The 18757-nt window shown below is 35.9% G+C and overlaps 1 protein-coding gene across 1 annotated transcript in view; it reads right to left on the reverse strand.

Moving 5' to 3' along the window:
• PKHD1 (PKHD1 ciliary IPT domain containing fibrocystin/polyductin) overlaps positions 1-18757 on the reverse strand; it is a 429832-nt gene that overhangs the window by 158187 nt on the left and 252888 nt on the right. The window contains exon 52 of the mRNA XM_033102675.1: positions 5346-5483. Within this exon, the coding sequence (XP_032958566.1) occupies positions 5346-5483 (138 nt within the window). The remainder of the gene's footprint in view (positions 1-5345; positions 5484-18757) is intronic.

Below are 18757 nucleotides of genomic sequence, written 5' to 3' on the forward strand. Positions count from 1 at the left end.
AGAAAGGAGATTCCATCCTGGTACCACCATCAACCCAGATCTCCCAGCCTGAAACCTAGAATGTATTCTAAACGACTGCTTCTCACCTCACCTCAAAATTGCCACTAGGTTCTAGTGATTTTATACTTCCTCAATATCTCTCTAACTCAGTCTTCCTCTTTAACTCCAATGTGTTAGCTCAATCCTTTACAATTGTGTTCCTGAAACACCTCAGTAGCCTTCTCACTTTTCACTGTGTCCTTTTCAATACATCCCACACTGCCAGCCCAGAGTGATCTTTCTAAGACCAAATCTCACCATGTTACTATGTATCCTGCTTAAAACTATCCAGTGACTACCCACTGCCTTCATGATAAAAATCCACATACCTTAATATAATCTACAAGACCAAGAAGTTTCATTGGCTACTATTCTATAAATCCTACAATCTGACATACCCATTCCCTACAATTTCCTAAAGGTACAATGCTCATCCACAAATATATGCCTTTTCAGATCTCTTCCCTTATCTTTAAGCCCCACTCGGTTGAAAGAGATGATACTTCCAATTATGTTCTCGCTTGTCTCCATTACTTTATTGAAAGCTAGGTTCACGGCTCCTATTTCTGTATACCCAACTTCTCCCATGGTCCTTAGCTCATGTGAGGCAATGAGCAAACAGATGATGAATGAAAGAATGGACATGCAAGTGAAATACTTTAAGCTTATCTTAAGTGTTTTATCAGACTAATGAGACAACCACTGAACACAGAGTGAAATTGAGTTTGACATTTGTGATGCAGCTGTAGCCCTCTAAGCAAAGCTTTGATCTTAAACTTCCCTTCTAATGCTGGCATTATCATTCTACTCTACCAAAATGCAATTGGTACCCTTTGCCAACACCAGTTGCCTTAAAAGCAGGACTACCAAGAAATATAATTCCACAATGTTGGAACTTGGATCAAATGGCATCAAATAGCAGACATAGTCTGGCAGTGCTCCGTACCAATGTCCACATCTATTAAGTTTATTTACTAACTAGTCTTATTACCTATTTCATGTTGCGATTTCTTTAGGGTGTGCTAGAATTGGACAGATGGGTTGAAAGTCTTCCTTCAGGCATAATACACATTGGATGGGGCAGATGGGTTCCAATAATCAACTTTTAGTCCTGAAATGCATGAACAAAGCAGGGAGCAAAAGAATACACTATTGTCTAGTAATAGATAAAAATATAGTTGGAAATGGAAAAATTTATAAATAAGACTTGAAATGTGTATATCAAAACTGGACAGTGGCATAGTGTCACTTCCCTTCAAAGGTGCAGATTTTCAGGCAACAAGTTTTTGTTATAGTAATAAATAACTTCAGAAATGAAAAAAAAAATCAATCTTAGCAATAGAAGATGTCAACCGAAATAAGTTTTCTGGTAACACAAACAAGGCTCGGTTTTATTTAATATTTCTATAACTGGATAAGGCTTTTATAGAATATTTAACAAATGCACAAATGATATTAATTTGCGAGGAAAAGATCAGAATTCAAAAGGATTTCTCCATTGTGGAAAGATGGATTTATAATAAAATAAAGAAATAGTAAAAGGTATTGTACTAAGACCCAAGGGAAAAACCAAATAATACCTACACAAGTGTACAGTGTAGAGATACGTATTTGAGGCAGCATATATAAAAAGAATAGAAATTAGAGCTGACACTATCGTTGGCAGGACCAGCAGCATAACATGGCTGGACAAAGACGTTAGTTTAATCTTTGGCTGTATTAACAAGAGAATCATATCTGTTATGGCAGATATAAGCTGACTGCTAAACAGCTTCCATTTCCAAATTCTGCTCTTCTTTACTCTGCTCAGTGAGCCAGGATTCTGTTGACCTGCAAGGAGTATTACATCAGTGGGTTCTCCTTTACTTCGATTCCATTTGGGTTTGGCCAAATGGTAGTGAGCAGGAAACGAGAAGAAAGAGAGTGAGGTCAGATTACTTATTCCTATAGGTCCTTCCCAAGTGGGCCCCAGCTATACAAAAGATCATGCTGCAGTCTGGCAAACATCTCCACTCTTCCCCCTTCATCTCTGATTAGAATGTTCTGCTGCTACTAGCCATGGGGTATGCTTCATGCCATTCGGATAGTTGTAAATGGTTTCTGTATCAAAGTCTATTCGGATTGTCCAATACAGTATGACATCTACGAGTATTTCCTGCAGGCACCTTGACAGATAAACTAACATTTATTAAACATCTAGTATATGCCAAGCACTTAATACGTAGGAGCTGTTACGTTTAATGGTTTTAACATCCCTCTGAGGGAGGTTCTATTGCTGTTGCCAGGATATTTTACAGATGAAGGAATGGAGGTGTCCATAGGTTGATTTGCTTTAGGTCAAATAGCAAATAGGTGACCAAGCTGGATGTGATCCCAAGCTGTCTGACTTAGAGCCCGTGCTTTTAACTACTATACTTGTTTCATTCTTATCCTTATTCAGGTGGAATAGTCCTTTCCCTCTGGCTTCATACTGTCAGAGGAATTAAACAAAACAAGCATGCTTAGCAAAAATATTAAGTATGAGGAGATCTTATAACTGTGAGAAATGTGGAGGAAATACAAATTTGTAAAATCTTTCTGAAAAGTGATTTGACAATACATATCAAGAACCTTAAAACATGCACTTATCCTTAGGCCCACTAATTCCACGTATAAAAGTCCATCCTAAGGAAATAAGCAGAGATATGAATAATAATTTAAATGATAAAATGTTCATGGCAGAGTATGTTATAAGACCAAAAAACATCTGAAATAAACTTGATTTTCAACAATAGAAAAATGGTTAATTAAATTGTTATACCTGTATGTATATGAATATACTCACATAGATACATAATATTAAAACTATTAAAATTGTGTCTTAGAGGAAACACTCATACACTGCTGGTGGAATGTAAATTGATGCTGTCACTATGAGAAACAGTCTAAAGTTTCCTCAGGAAACTAATAATAAAGCTACCATATGACCCAGCAATCCCTCTTCTGGGTATCTACCTGAAACACTTGAAAACACTTATTTGTAATGATATATGTACCTCTTTGTTCATTGCAGCATTATTTACCATAGTCAAGACATGGAAACAACCCAAGTGCCCTTCACTGGATGACTAGAGTAAAAAGATGTGGTACATATATACAATGAAATTGTGCTCAGCCAAAAAAAAAAAAAAGATGAAATATTGCCATTTTCAACAACATGGATAGATCTTGAAAGTATTATGCTAAGTGAAATAAGTCAGACGGAAAAGAACAAGAACCATATGATTTCACTCATGTGTGAGATATAAAACAAAAAGCAATAAACAAACAAAAAAACCAAACTCACTGATAAAAACAACAAAATGGTGGTTATCAGAAGGGAATGGGGTTGCGGAGTGGATGAAAAGAATAAAAACGGTCAAATATAAGGTGATGAAAGATTAGACTTTAGGCGGTGTGCACACAACAGAGTATACAATTGTATTATAAAGTTGTACACCTGAAATTTACATAACGTTATTAACCAATGTTACCCCAATAAATTTAATTTAAAAATATTATGTCTTGGAAATAGAATGAGTTGGGGAAATTTTCACATTGTTAACATAGGATTAAAAAAATTATCTGTATACCCTACATTTTAAAGTATGTGTGTGCAAGTATTTATGCATGTGTAGGAAAAAAATTTAAGACAAGACTACAAAATGTTAACTGTGATTATCTCTACATTTGGGAATATGAGTGATTACTTCATGTCTTCTATATAAGTTTCCATTGTTGTTCTGTATTTTCCAGTTGTGTACAATAGATTGAAAAAATAAAATTATCTTAAAACATCAATCACTATGATTAAAATGGTATAACTAGACTATAACGATATAATAATAATGATAATGATGATTGAAGTAACTATTATTTAACTATGGTGAAAATAATAGGACCTGCAGAACCTGAAAAAGAGAAGATTCAAGAAAATGTGCATTAATAACTATCAAAGAAAAGGAAATTTAATTCTCATCCTATATGGATCAAATAGAAGAACCTGAACCAACAGACATTAGAAGACAGAATTTGGCTTAACAAAAGGAAAACAACTCTAATAGGATTTTTTAAAGTGGGAACAGGTTGTCTTGAAAGCTTTTGATTTTTCTGTCACTGGAACTATTCAAGAAGAGCCTTGACCACAATTTTTCAGGAATCTTTTTACAATGATTAAGCTTTGGATCAGTCTCTCCCACAGTGATTTTAAAACGTGGATGCTACCAAACAATATCTAAACATTTCCTCACCATCAGAGATTTATTTCTCTGGTAAAAAGTATTACTGTTTCTGGGAATTCTCTTTTAATCTCCTTTTTGGGAGCAGAGTAGAATGTTTCACTAAGTTCAAAAGTAGTTCCTTTGAGGGCAGGACATATGTTTTCATCATTGTACACTTATTGCGTATAACAGTTCCAAGTAAAAATAAATACCTATTGCGATATATATATATATATATAATTTTTTTTTTAAAGCCAATGCACCACTTCTGGTTAACCCACTGCCCCAGATCCACTCCATCCTGCTTGTTGTTTCAGCAACATGGCTCACTCCTGGCACCCACTGAGTCTCTGGCCCTCAGTAGCTGCACAGGGAGCCACAAAACATAACAAAGAAAGAGGGGTAGACAAGGTGAATTATTTCCTTCCCCCAAGCTTTCTCCCCTTTGTCCCAAGATAGGGTGGTTCTGTAAAGGCTTCTCTAAAAGCATATCACACAGCCAAGCGAACAGCCATGTCTCCGTGAGAAGCTGTGGCCACCTTGTGTTTGTTTTCTCTCTTTTCTCCTTTGCTTCTCTTTTTCCTTTACTCCCTCTTCACTGCAATTATTTGTCCTGGTAAAGCATGCGCACATAAGCTTTGTGTCAGGTCTGTTTCGCCAAGGATGTGCACTAAGATAGTAACTGAAATTTTATTGTGAGTTAGTGGGTGAAAGGATAACAAACCATTGTATGAGATCGGAACGAGGGAGCTGCCAGTAAAGTTCTCATACAAAGAACGGAGGGGAGAACTGATCTTGGCCTGGAGGAGGCAGAACAAGCCCTGGAATGAGCAGCACCATGCGGCCAGAGACGTGACCTGATGATGGTGGGTGGACATGAGAGACAGACCAAGGACACGTCTCTGTGTCTAAAGCTGGCTGGAGAAAAGTCTTACTAGTAAACTCACTACTTATCTTAGCTCTTCCCAAAAGCCATGAAGCGACCTGCTGATGACATACCATTTGCCAAGTCCTTTCTCACAGAGCTTAATTCTCATAATGCTCCCCATCCTTGTGTCCTCTACTCACCAACTCTCAGCTCCCCGCCTGCAATGACCATGCACGCCACACTCAGAACGTTGCTTCTGTCCACGGGGAATTCTAAAGTCCCCATCACATAGAGGCCTTTGAGCAATGGAAGCTCTACATCGACAAAGACAGTCCTGTCTGCAGAGAGAAAAGAAATTGCTCAGACATGTAACCAAGACAAGAATTGCCTTCTCTCCTCTAGTGACTTATTCTGTGGTTCTCCAGAAAATTCAGGGGCGGCTTACATCGCTGCCTATGGCAGTAAAGGTGCAGTATCTGGAAGAACAAACACAGAAGGTGCCAAAAAAAGGTATACACATTTTTCTGGAAAACTGTATAAAAATTGTAATACTCAATATTTACCGATAACAAAAGGTGAATACAAGTCACGTTTGACTTCTGCAGTTACAAGAGGTGCTCACAGTGGTTACCATCAGCATCCAGACACTTCTGATTACAGCGAACTACTGCTTCAACAACATTGACCAAAGTGTCCACTTGTATACATTTTTTTTGGCACCCCTGGTAGTTTGCCAAAGTCTAGGCCTTAAGAAGAGGCAGGGGAGAAAAAGCCATGATTAATAAATTCTGCCATTGCTTAATAAACTGAGTGTTATGGCCAAAAGGCTTTGCTTATGCTCCAAACAGCTGTCCCAAGCCTCCTCTCTTTAGTGCAAATGTACAGATACGGTGCCAACGCTTTGTCCTGTCCCTTCACTTTGGCTCTAGTTTCAGAGAGGTCAAGAACCATGGATAAGATCTTGGCCTCTGACTATGTGAATGTGAATCCCAGCTCTGTTACTTAGTAGTTGTGTGGACCAACAACTTTACTTCTTGGGACCTCAGTTATCTAATCTGTGAAATGGGAATAATAATAAAAATACCTGCTTCATTTATAGGGCTTTTGTGAGGGTTAAATGAGTTAATAGAGTTGAAGTGCTTATAGAGTACTAGTGAGCCATTCTCAATGCCCCAATTCCTACCATGTAAAGCAAAGTGTCTGCTATGTGCTCAATAAATGCTGATTATGTTCATTATCTGCACTGTTGTCCATTAGCCTGGCATGCTTTTAGAGCTCTTCAGACAACTTAAAACCATTTCTCTTCCTCTCCCCTTCTATAAAAACAGTTTCCACACAACTTCAGAAGAATCACAGATTTTTTCTAAAAGTAACAATAGAGTAATAAATTAATAAAAATTTTCACTTAAAATAGTAAATATTTTACACATTTGCCAAAGGACTGTGTTGCTTCCTGAAGCTCAGCAATAATTCAACACAAATTAAATATATCAAATAAATATTTCTGCTTAAATTTCAGGTACCATAATCACTGACACACGTGAAGATTTTTAAGGAATTTTGTTAACATAATCTCATGTTTTATTTCAGGAAGTAATGCACCCCTGCTGTTCTTAAGAACCTGCTTTTATTAGCTTTTCCTGAGTTGTCTTTTCTAGTCCTGCCTACTTCCCTAGTTATAAGACCTGCCTGTAGTAGAGACTGTAGGGTTGGAAACCAATCATTTTCCTTTTCCTTCTGGGTTCAGAGTTAGACTATCTCTTCCAGATTACTTTGCAGTTAGATGAAGTCCTGTGCCTGAGTTGTAGTCAATAAAATGCAGGAAGAATGGAAGTATGACCTCTCTAGGCCTGATCCATAAATCCTACTGTATGTGCTCTCTCTTTTCCCTTCTCTCTCCATTGGACAGTAGAACAGTGGTCCCGAAGGCACAATCACAATCCAACAGCATCAGCGCCATGCACTCAGCCATCAGAACCAACCTAAGTTTTAGCTCTCCTAGTAAGCCATTCCCAGTCCCACCGTGGAGATCTCTCTCTCGTCACTCTCCAGTGAAACCTTGTACATTCTTATGATAAAGCACTAAAGCATATCATCGTAATTACATACATATTATTATATGTAAGGGAGCAACTGTCACTGGGCTGGTCTCAGTGTAATTATCTCTCTCTCCCACTGTTACTTCATTAGGTGAAGAAACCATCTATTTTTCAATATCTCTAGTGCTTATTGTTACATCAAAGATAAAGATGAAATAAATGTGCTTATTGTTACATCAAAGATACAGATGAAATAAACTGTCAAGTTTAGTTCCCTACACACCTTAAATTCAAGAGTTTACTAGTGACTGATACAAAATGAATAATCAGGCTAACTAAATGGGGGGGAATATATATATATATATATATATATATATATATATATATATGTATGTATAAATTTAATCACTGGTACTTTATAAACATGCATAGAAAGAGTGAAATATCTAGAGAATGCTCTACGTTTAACATATATTTTATGGGTTCATGACTAATATGACTTCAAAAGCAAGACAAATTATTTCAAGCAAGCACCTTTGAAAACAAGAGTTCTATCCAATGGCCTTTACCTCTTCCAACCGATGGCCTTTTCTACCAATGTTTGGCTGTTGAGCCTGATTTTACAAAACAATGAAATTTCCTGATCTGTCTGTTCACCTTTTCTTCTTTCCGAATTTCTTTCCTCATGATGTGCCAAATCTTGCTAGGTAGTGGGAATTCAAATATAAGACATATTTCTCATTATCAGATGAACACAAATAAGAAAATAAATACAATGCAATATACTTGAATGATAACACAAGGTGAGACAATTAAATTCACAAACTCATCCTAGAAAAAGTCCTACACAGTACCTCATTGCTGAATATCACTATGGTCACCTTCAAAGTACTCCCCTTGGGAAGCTATGCACTGACAGCAATGCCTAGTCCACCCTTCAAAGCAATTTTGGAATTCTTTTCTGGAATGGCCATCAGAGCTGTCGTCATATTACCCTTGATGTCCTGAATGTCATCAAAATGTCTTCCTTTCAATATTTCCTTTATCTTCGGGTAAAGAAAGAAGTCATTGGGGACCAGATAAGATGAGTAGGGAGGGTGTTCCAATACAGTTATTTGTTTACTGGCTAAAAACTCCCTCACAGACAGTGCTGTGTGAGCTGGTGCATTGTCGTGATGCAAGAGCCATAAATTGTTGGGGAAAAGTTCAGGTCGTCTAACTTTTTCATACAGCCTTTTCAGCACTTCCAAAAAGTAAACTTGGTTAACTGTTTGTCCAGTTGGTACAAATTCATAATGAATAATCCCTCTGATATCAAAAAAGGTCAGCAACATTGTTGCAACAATTTCGCAAACTTAATTGTCAGACCTCGTATATTTTTTCATTATGTGGAGGTTGACCCTACCTTTATTCCCATCTTCTTCAAAATGAAAAACTTATCAATGTCCCTTTTATAATAAAATTCTGCTAAAATAAAATAAACACATGCCCCCAAAAGATTTTTATAAAGGAATTGTCTTTTTATCACAATAACAGAGATTACAGCTATCATTGCAAGTAGCAAAAGAATTCATCCTAATGCAGTCTCCAGAGATCAGCTGCAGATTCAAATTGACCAACCTTAAGCGATCATAGCAAGTTTTAGAGGATTTCTCTCTGTTCCAGGTGTGGAAAATTAGAATCAACCGAATTCTCTAGAAGTAGCATTCTTTCCATGAAATTACTCAAGATATTTCAGAGAAATCACTCAGAAGGAGTTACTTATACAACCCATGTAAAAAACATGAACGCTAGGCAACCTCTAGTTTAACTGTGGCCCAGTGCTTTTCACCTTCTCTTGACTGGCCAAGGCTACTCCATTCCACTCTGTCAGTGACCAATCTATCCTACTTAAGAGAATGAACACTGGCATATGGAGGGAACCATCTGGAATTTCTGTTGCTCAATGGGAGGCTGATGGGGGAACAGATCTGGAAAGAGACTCCAAAAACAATTAATGAGTACCAGATGTAATTAAAGACTGCTTTTCCCCCCCAAAGGAGCTCAGGACCAGCCATGGGGTGGTGCCTCTTGGTTCCGAATTACACCCTCTTTCCACTTGTTCATCCATCAAGCACTAAACATCCCACCATCTTTATTCTAGTATCATTTGCCAAGCAGTGCTTTGTTTTGTTTACAGAATGTGTTATAGACAATTAAAAGGATAGCGCTTTAGAAATAATATCTGGAAAGTTAACATATTAAGCAGCAGTCACCTTTATTTCCCCATGTATCAAATGCAACACAAAAGTAGCAACAACAAAGAGGCTTTAGTCTTCTATAAATGCATTATCTCTCTTTAAGACCAGAAAGCCTGCGCCAAATCAAAAGGCAGATGTCTCTCTGAAAGAGGGCTGGGGCTTCTTTTGAATCAGGAATAGCCCGACTACCATAGTTACAAAGCATTCCATGTAATTTCACCACTAGATTTAAACTCCGTTTTTTTCCAGAGCAAAGTCAAGGAATCAAGGTCACTATTGTATAGCATTCCAAGGGTCTGACACTTGTCTAAATCCTGTAGAAATGAGATCAAGGGCAAAGGGCACAGATCCTGGGAATAATGATGGGGTCACATGAACAGGCGTAATTTAGGGCAGGCAGACCCACTGCTTGTATGGTAGTCACTGTATCAGGCCCCATAACTTAGGTGGTGAAGACAGTTTCCACTACAACCCTGCTATTGTCAGGAACGCAGCCTACACCAACTTCAGACATAGCTCAGACTTCTGAGGGAGAGTGATGGCATGCAAGGGCAGAGCGGGACATGTAAGGACATACAAGGACTATACTATTTGTAGGCTTGGTATTTTCCATTATGTACCTTCCATAATTAATGGGTTTGTTTTTACACTCTTGGCCCCAATGCTTTTCCATGAATATGCAAACCAATGGCAAAGTAAGTTTTAATGCCATTGGAATCCCTATTTAATGACCTAATCTTCCTTTTGAAAAAGAGAAGAATATTTTTAGCTCTAAAATGACTACTTTAAATATATGTATTTATATAGTGATTGGTGGTGTTTTTTTTTTTTTTTTTCCTTTGTAGTCTTATTTAACTTTTTGGTAAATCTAACAATTTATCCAAATAGTCTATCCCAACATGTGAGAAAAGCTGGCATATCCAAAGAAAGTACTCTTAAAATAGAGTGGAAGTTCTCAGACATAAATCATTCACAGGTATGAAAGGTTAACATGATTGAAAATTAGTGTCAAGTCGACTACTTTGCAGAGATGATGGTATCCATTTATCAAGAATTCATTCTTTTGTAGAAAAAGCAGAACAAAGAAGTCCTAGAAGATAAGGATGCATTCTTTCTACAACTAAATTCTTATCAAAGTACTGCTAACTTTATAGTCTGCCTTTTTCAGTAAATCCACACAGGTGGTTTCTTTATTTTAATCTGCTTATCATTTTTTTTTTTCAGACTGATCTTAAAAATAGGCAGAAGAGGCAGTTTTCAAAGTGCCCAGAGGCGCATGATTCAAAACTGAAAGCTGGCTTCCTTAAACCTTGAAGAAAAACCATCTGCCTGCTTGGTAAATATGTGTGTGGCGGGGAGGACAGTGGTAGAAGGAGAGGGAAGGAAAAAAGCTCTCCTCATTCCCACCCCATAGAAAGAGTCCAATTTAAATTTTGGATAATAAATGCTCATCCCACTACCTGTCTTTACCAATCACATAGAGAGACATGCATCATTCCCATAGTAAAATCAACATTTTAAATTATGATATTTTAATTGATCCAATAAAATATTTAACATACAGTGTTTATCTCTTCCTCTAGTCTATACCATCTGTTGTTCAAAAATATTTGAATCTATTTAATAGGAAGGTCTTTAAGTAAAATTACCAACTGTATCAGATCAATCCTCTGAATCCCAAATTCTAAGAGGAAAATGACAGAAGGTGCTGCTATTTTCATAAAAATAAAAAAGAATCTGTGCCTTCTTTCATTCCAGGCTTTCTTTGTTTTGTTTTTAATCTTGAGATGGTGTTATGCTGCTGTTCTCTCTATAAGACCTCAAAGAATTCAAAGTGGCCAACTTGGTATTGTCTCTTCTTTTTAACTACTTTAATATTTAAAAAATATTAATGTATAATTGACATATAAAAAGCTGTACATGTTTAATGTGTACACCTTAATGAGCTTAGAGATAAGTACACACCCATGTAACTACCATCACAATCTATGCCATAAACCTATCCATCCTCTCCAAAAGTTTCCTCCTGCCCTTTTAATTAATTTATTTATGTTATTATTATTATGCTGTGATAAGAACACTTAAGATAAGATCTACCCTCTTAGCAAGTTTTCAAGTATAGAATACATGATTGTTTACTATAGGGACTTTGCTGTACAGTAGATCTCTAGAATTTATTCATCTTAACATAACTGAACTTGGTACCCTTTGACTACTACCTCCCCCGGTTCCCCTCCTCCTGGACCATGACAACCACTCAATTAAAAAATGGGCAAAGGAGCTGAATAGACATTTCTCCAAAGAAGACATAGAAACGGACAACAGGTATATGAAAAGATGCTCGTCATCACTACTCATCAGGGAAATGCAAATAAATACTAAAATGCGATATCACCTCTCACATTTTATAAATAAAAATGCTTTTATAAATAAAAATGTGTTTACAAAGGATGTGGAGAAAAGGTAATCCCGGTATACTGTTCATGGGAAATGTTAATTGCTGCAGCCACTATGAAAACCAGTGTGGAAGTTCCTCAAAATATTAAAAATAGAACTACCATGAATCCAGCAATCCCACTTTTGGGTATATACACAAAGGAAATGAAAACAGGATCTCAGAGACATAGTTACACTCCTGAGTTCATTGGTATTGCCATTTGAAACAAGGTCCATGGTGTTTGATTGCTCAGATGTCTCGAGTCTTAAAACACAAAACAAAACAAAAAACTGGACCTTTCAATCCCCAGAAGACCTAAAAGTAAAGAGTGTGCGCTTTGATAAATTTGACGTCAGATGTTAAACTACAGTTTGGCTTTATCCACATAATTCTATTAGCTCTCTACACCAGTAATAAATCTGTATTAACCTGGAGTTTGGGGATAAAATTCCCCTCCAACCCTTGTAGTGAATGATACAATATATGTGAAAAAGCAAAAACTGGTAACTCTCAAGAGATCTAATTATTAAATTTTTACATGTTACAGTTAGTGTTCAAACCCAATAAGGCACCAAACTTATTTGCATATGGAGGTTTTTGTGTTGTTTTCTTAAGAAAAATTCATGAGACCCACTTCTAGTAAATAAACATATTTTCACACTTCAACCCTGAAGAAAAAAATCTGAAGATCTATGAAATAAGCAACTGATTCCTGAATAAGGCTATTTAGGCATAGGTCCATGCAGCAAATATTATGTTAAATGTGTTTATCTCCCCCATTAGCTCTTTTTTATAAATAAATCCTCTCTTTTTCTCTCTGCTGTACACTAGAGAAGGTGATATGTCCTGAAAACTATGAGATTCTTTATTTTTCTTTAATGTTATTGACTAATTTTTTTCTCAAGCTTTCAATTGTTCCTTCAAATGGGGGAAAAAAAACCCAAAACATTATTAAATTCCTTAAAGGTAAGATGCTTGTATTCTGTTTGTTTTTAAAAAAATTACACACAGTATTTCATAAACGCATAATTGATGCTTAAGAGAGAGTTTATAACACCTGACTAATAAATATTAGTAAATAACCTCTAGTCTACATTTTAATATATTGTATCAAAATTTATAATTTTGGAGCAAACTAGTCTATATTTTATGCTCCTAGATTCATAAAGTACTTATATTCTATATAAATACAAAACTTACTTCTTACTTCTGTAGAGGTTTTCATTGTTCTCAGCATTTCCATATTTTCCATGGTTATATATTTTAGAAATTTCCAAAGCCTTTAAGAGGTTTTTTTGTAAATTTCAATAAATTACATGTATCCAATGCAAAGAGTTCTTGCTTGGGGTATCCAAAATAAGTTCCTTTCCCCTTGAAATCAAATACTATACCAGAGACGATGAAGGTTTCTAGAACGTTTAATCACTATTACAAGTTTTTCAATAATGTCTAGATTGTACAACCTCTGCCAATGTCCCAATACTCTACAATATCTCCTTACTGCCTGCAAAGATACTGAAACCCCTATCTTTGTTAATACCTTTTTTTAACCCAGGGTGTCTAGAAGTCCCCAAGAGAAGAATAATATATAAAGAAGAGCATTATCACTGACAATTGATTTTTTTTATTCATTCATTCATCCATTCATTCATTCAACAAATATTATCAAGTTCCTGTCAGATACTGACACATGCCAAAGAAACAAATATAAATAAAACAAGAGAAGTAAATATTTTTATGAAACTTATCAGGTGAGTTTTTAGTAGAAGAAAGTAGACCTGAATCCTTTTGAATATTTGCTTCCGATACTCACCAAAATAATCATGGTAAAGCAATATTTTAAAGTAAAGAAGACAATATCTGTTCCTCCCTTCCTTCTAGTGCCCATCGATCCAACCCCTAGAAACCAGTGTCCTCATTCGCTCCGAATGGCCAGGATCCCCCTGCTGCCCCCACCTACCTACATGTCACATATATCCAGGGTCTAAGTAGTTCTACAGTTCTAGTTGCTTCTCAACTGTGTCCCCATTCTCTCCAGGCTCCATTCGCTAATACCTGACTAATAAAGAATTTCTGTAGGACACACACACTGGTTAATTCACATATTATGATTTGTTCAAGAAGCAATCGGGTGCAATGGAACGCTCACCACATTTGAATTCAGATAAACTTAAGTTTGAATCCCAAATAAGACATTCCTTGGGAGAACTGCTTAGGTTCTCTGATTTTCTGTTCCCCGAGTGCAAAAAAAGAGGAATCGTGTTTCATGGAGGTGATAGTAAGGATTAGGTAAAATACGAAATGTAAAAAGTATTGTCGTACCCGGTACATAAGGGCATAAATCTATTAGCTATCACCTGTTTAGTATGTCCAACATACATTTTTGAATGTTCACTCTATACCTATCACTCTGCTGTGCAGTGAGCCAAAGAGACACATCCTTGCTCTCATGAAACTTAAAATTTTGTGGAGAAAATATACATTTAGACATAATCACATAAATAACTGTATAACAAACTGCTAAGTGGCAAGAAGAAAAATGTACAATGTGACGGGGATAGAGTGCTCTAGAGAGGGAAGTAGCACATACGAAAAGTGAGAGGTGGGGAAAAGCTCCATACATTCCAAAGAGTGGAAAGTAGCACGGGTGCCTGGACTGCAAAATTTGGAGGAGAGTGGGAGAGGTGGGGGCTGGAAAGGTAAGCAAGAGGGCAGATCAGGCAGGACTTTGGAGGCTATCCAACAGACTGGATACTTTGTCCTAAGAATGACATTAAGCCAGTAAAGGGTTTTAAGCAGGGAAATTATATGACTCATTCATATTTTTAAAAGATCACTGGCTGCAGTGGAGAGGAATGGAGTAGATGAGGGCAAGCGTCGGAGGAGAATAAGTAAGAGGCATTCTTGTGGTTCACCCCAGAGGTGATAATGCACTAATTAGGGTGTGAAAGGAAAGATGAAGAAATGCAGACATATTTGAGAAATAGTTATAAAACAGAATATACAAAATTTGCTGAGGTGTCAAGAACGTATCTGGGCTATCAGCAATGGGAGAAGACACCATGTACCGGAATAGGGGGAGATGGAGGAGGAGCAAATTGGCAGCTGGAAATGGCAGACTTATGGGGGACAGAATAGAAACAGGGGATTTGGGGTGTATTGTTTCAGTTTGAGTTATCTGTAAGTCCTCCCAGTGGAGATTTCAAATTGACTATTTGGGTCTGATACTTGGAAAAGGAAAACAACATTTCCCTGGCTTCTAATACTACCTGTAGGTTGACAACTGTTAAATTTATGTTTTCACAAATCACCAAGGAAGCAAAGACAGAATGAGAAGGGACGAATCAGTATCTAGAAGTCAATAAGGGCTCAAGAGAATTTTTTAAAGTCATATTGACATACAAAAGGTATGTGTATTCTATTAGGAAGTATTCTGTAGGAGGGAAAGGCTGCAGACAGGGAAAAAGAGACAACTGAGGTATCTAAAAAGCAAGACCAGTCTAGGATGCAGAGAACACTGGGTAAGAGGGATCTTTGAGAGAAGGTAAAACATTTTCTGTATTATAACAAGAGAGAAGAACATAGGGGCACATGCAGTCCACATGCATCCATCTCCTTTCGAGAGGAAACTGAGGACAAGTGTAAAAATTAAAATACCCTGCAAAGATCGTGAACTTAGGAGACACTTTCAGCTCACCTCTAATTATACAATGTGAACATTAGACTCCACCTGCCAATACCAATCAGAAATCATCTCTATTACAAAACTCTATGAGAGAAATCTGTATATCTGAGCATTTGGTTTAGTGTCTGCCTAAAAAACTGTAATACCTTAACACCATCTAAGTGGGATTCTTTTAAAAGTAATCGATGAGAACTAATACTTGAGTGACTGCTGTATAAACATATGAAGTGGTTAATGTTACTAATGTATTTGTGCCTATATATCCACATATCAAACCAAACACGTATTTTACATATGGAGTCTTTTTCGCCATTTTTTCATTCTCAGATAGAGACTGGTTACATACTACAACATGGATGAACCTTGAAAACATTACACAAAGTAAAAGAAACCATTGTATGATTTCATTTATGTGAAATTCTAGGGTCGGCAAATCTATAGAGACCAAAAGTAAAATAGTGGTTGCTTGAGGCTGGGAGGGATGGAGGAATTAGGGATTTGTGGCTACGGAGTGCAGGGTTTCTTTGGGGGATAACAAAAAAGTTCTAAAAATAATTGTTGCGATGAGTGCAGAACTCTATAAATATACTGAAAACCACCGAACTGTGCACTTTAAGTGGCTGAATTGTGTGGAATTTGACTTATACCTCAATAAAACTTAAAAAATAAAGAAGTACTTAATATGCTAATATAAAACACTCATCAAAATATATCTTTTAAAGCAAGGAGCAACACAGTTTGTAATGTTATCATTTGAGTAAAGGAAGGGATTAAGGAAAAATATATTTACATATGTATAATTACAGAAAAAATGGTATATACAAAATAGAATATCTCTAGGCTAGAAGGATACCCAGGGATCTAGTAACATTGTGGTTTCCAGGGAATGATAGTAGGTGGCTGGAAGACAAGAACGAAGGGAAACTTTTTAGTGAGTACTTTTTTGTGTCTTTTGAATTCTGAGCAATGTGAATACATTAACTATTTTTTTTAAAAAATTGTAGCTGAAATTAAAAATAAAGACTAATTGTATTCTTTTTTATTTGCTACAAGCAAAGTTATAGTCTGTGTGTGTGTGTGTGTGTGAGAGAGAGAGAGAGAGAGAGAGGAGAGAGAGAGAGAGAGAGAGAGAGAGAGAGAGAGAGAGATTCTTTTCTTGAATTATCTTCTTGTCTTTGCCAGACTTATAATTTCCTTCCACTACTATGACTTATAGGCAATGCCTTAAGAAAGAGACTTAGCTGTGCAGTCTCTTCTTCCTTGACTTGCCTTTTCTGTTCCTGTTTTTAATGTTTCTTAGTTTACATTTTGGTATGAAATGCTGCTTTCCCACCTATCTCCATCTTTGCCATTTTTACATTTGGATATTTGTAAAATGCTACACATTGCTGAGTGCGAATCTAGAACCATCTTGACTCTTCTTTGGGACTGAAGAGTCCCAAATGTTTTAATTTGTTCTGACTTTAGTTCTTGCCTGCTAAATTAATATTTGGACAAAACCAAACTCTACAAAGTTCTCCTTATTGCATCTTTGCTGGCTCATATTCATTCGAGTTCATGAAACAAGGATTTATGGGTAGAAAAACAAGGAATTATAAACGGAGCTTATAAACAAGGAATTATAATTATAATTATAAATTATAAAGGAATTATAAGCAAAGAACCATAAAAGAGTGCTACTGAATAGTCAATATTAATTCAATAATATTAAGAACTAATACCCAATTGAGCAAATAGAAGAATCTAGCTTCAGCATATTTCCAGAGATATTTTAGAGGCTATATCCATGAAAAGAAAACAATTAGCTGTACGATACTTTTTAAATTATCAGCAAAAATAAATTTTAATCAGTAGATTGAGTAAATAGCAAAATGAATGCCACTAAGAGTTTGAACTGGAAAATCAAGCTCATAGATTCTCCCAGAAACAAAAAGAATAAAAAGATAGAAAATATGACAAAAAAAGGCTTATATACGTAAAACATAGTAATATACCCTGAAGTCATAATATCCACCTACTTAGGAGTTTCAAAAGGAAAAAAACAAAAGACAGACAAATATCAGGGAGAAAATTATTAAAGAAATAATTTAGCAGGGTCAAAGAAAAATATATTTTGAAAATAAAAGGGTCCGGTGAATAAGAAAAATTCTTAAAGTTTTCCAAAAACAAATTACCTATGAAATATAAAAACCAAATGGATTTCAGTCCTGTGTGCTAGAAAACAATACACAAAATCATCAAACTTCTTTAGTTCCTCTATGCATGAATTCCTAGAGGATGTATGTCAGCAAACCACATGTAAATCCAGAAAAAAAGGAAGATGTGGAATATAAAAACAGATGGTACGAAGAAATCAAGGAAAATTTAAAGATAAATCTAAACAACTGTTAATGTACAATATTAAAAACATAACTTCAACTAAATCCTCAACTATAAATTGTGGATAATAATTCTATATATCAAATAGGGTTATTATGAAGATAAGGTTAATGTGTAAAACACAGATATGTCAAACAGCAAAATCTCAATTAAGTGCTTTTATAATCTCCTTAATTTGTGCTAATCTAGTGGCCAAAAATGAATATTTAACTTTTTTAAATTAATATTTTCCTGACTGGTAGTGAGATTGAGAATTTTTTCATGTTTACTGGCCATTTCATTAATTTCTCTATAAATTTCGTTTTTTAGTCATTTGTGTTTTTCTCATTCAGGAAAAATAATTATAGGATTTCTTTGTATATTATAGATAATAATATGTATTGTCATGTACTGTGTATTATATTTTGTTTCCATGGCTTGAGTTTTACCTTTGTTTAGAATTTCTTTGATCATGGGGAGGTTTTTAATTTTTATGCATCCAAATTTTTCCATCTTCTCTCTTATGACTTCTAGGTTTCTGTCTTGTTCAGGAAGGCCTTCCATATAATATAAACAGAATATGAGAAACAGTTTCTCATATTTCCTTTTAATTCCTTTATACTTAATATGGGGCTTTTTAGTTTATTTGGCATGGTATGACTTGATAATGCCACAGAAATATATTTTTTTAACATATAGGTAGATAACTTTACCAACATCATTTACTGAAATTTAGTCTTTTTCCGTGGTTTTAAAATGCCATCCAAATCACTAACTGAATCCTCACATATCCACAGGTGTGTTTCTGGACTCTTTTGTTTCAGTCACTTCCATTTCTCTATTTATCTGTTCC

Source organism: Rhinolophus ferrumequinum, chromosome 3 (genome assembly GCF_004115265.2).
Source record: "Rhinolophus ferrumequinum isolate MPI-CBG mRhiFer1 chromosome 3, mRhiFer1_v1.p, whole genome shotgun sequence".
Classification (NCBI taxonomy): Eukaryota; Metazoa; Chordata; class Mammalia; order Chiroptera; family Rhinolophidae; genus Rhinolophus; species Rhinolophus ferrumequinum.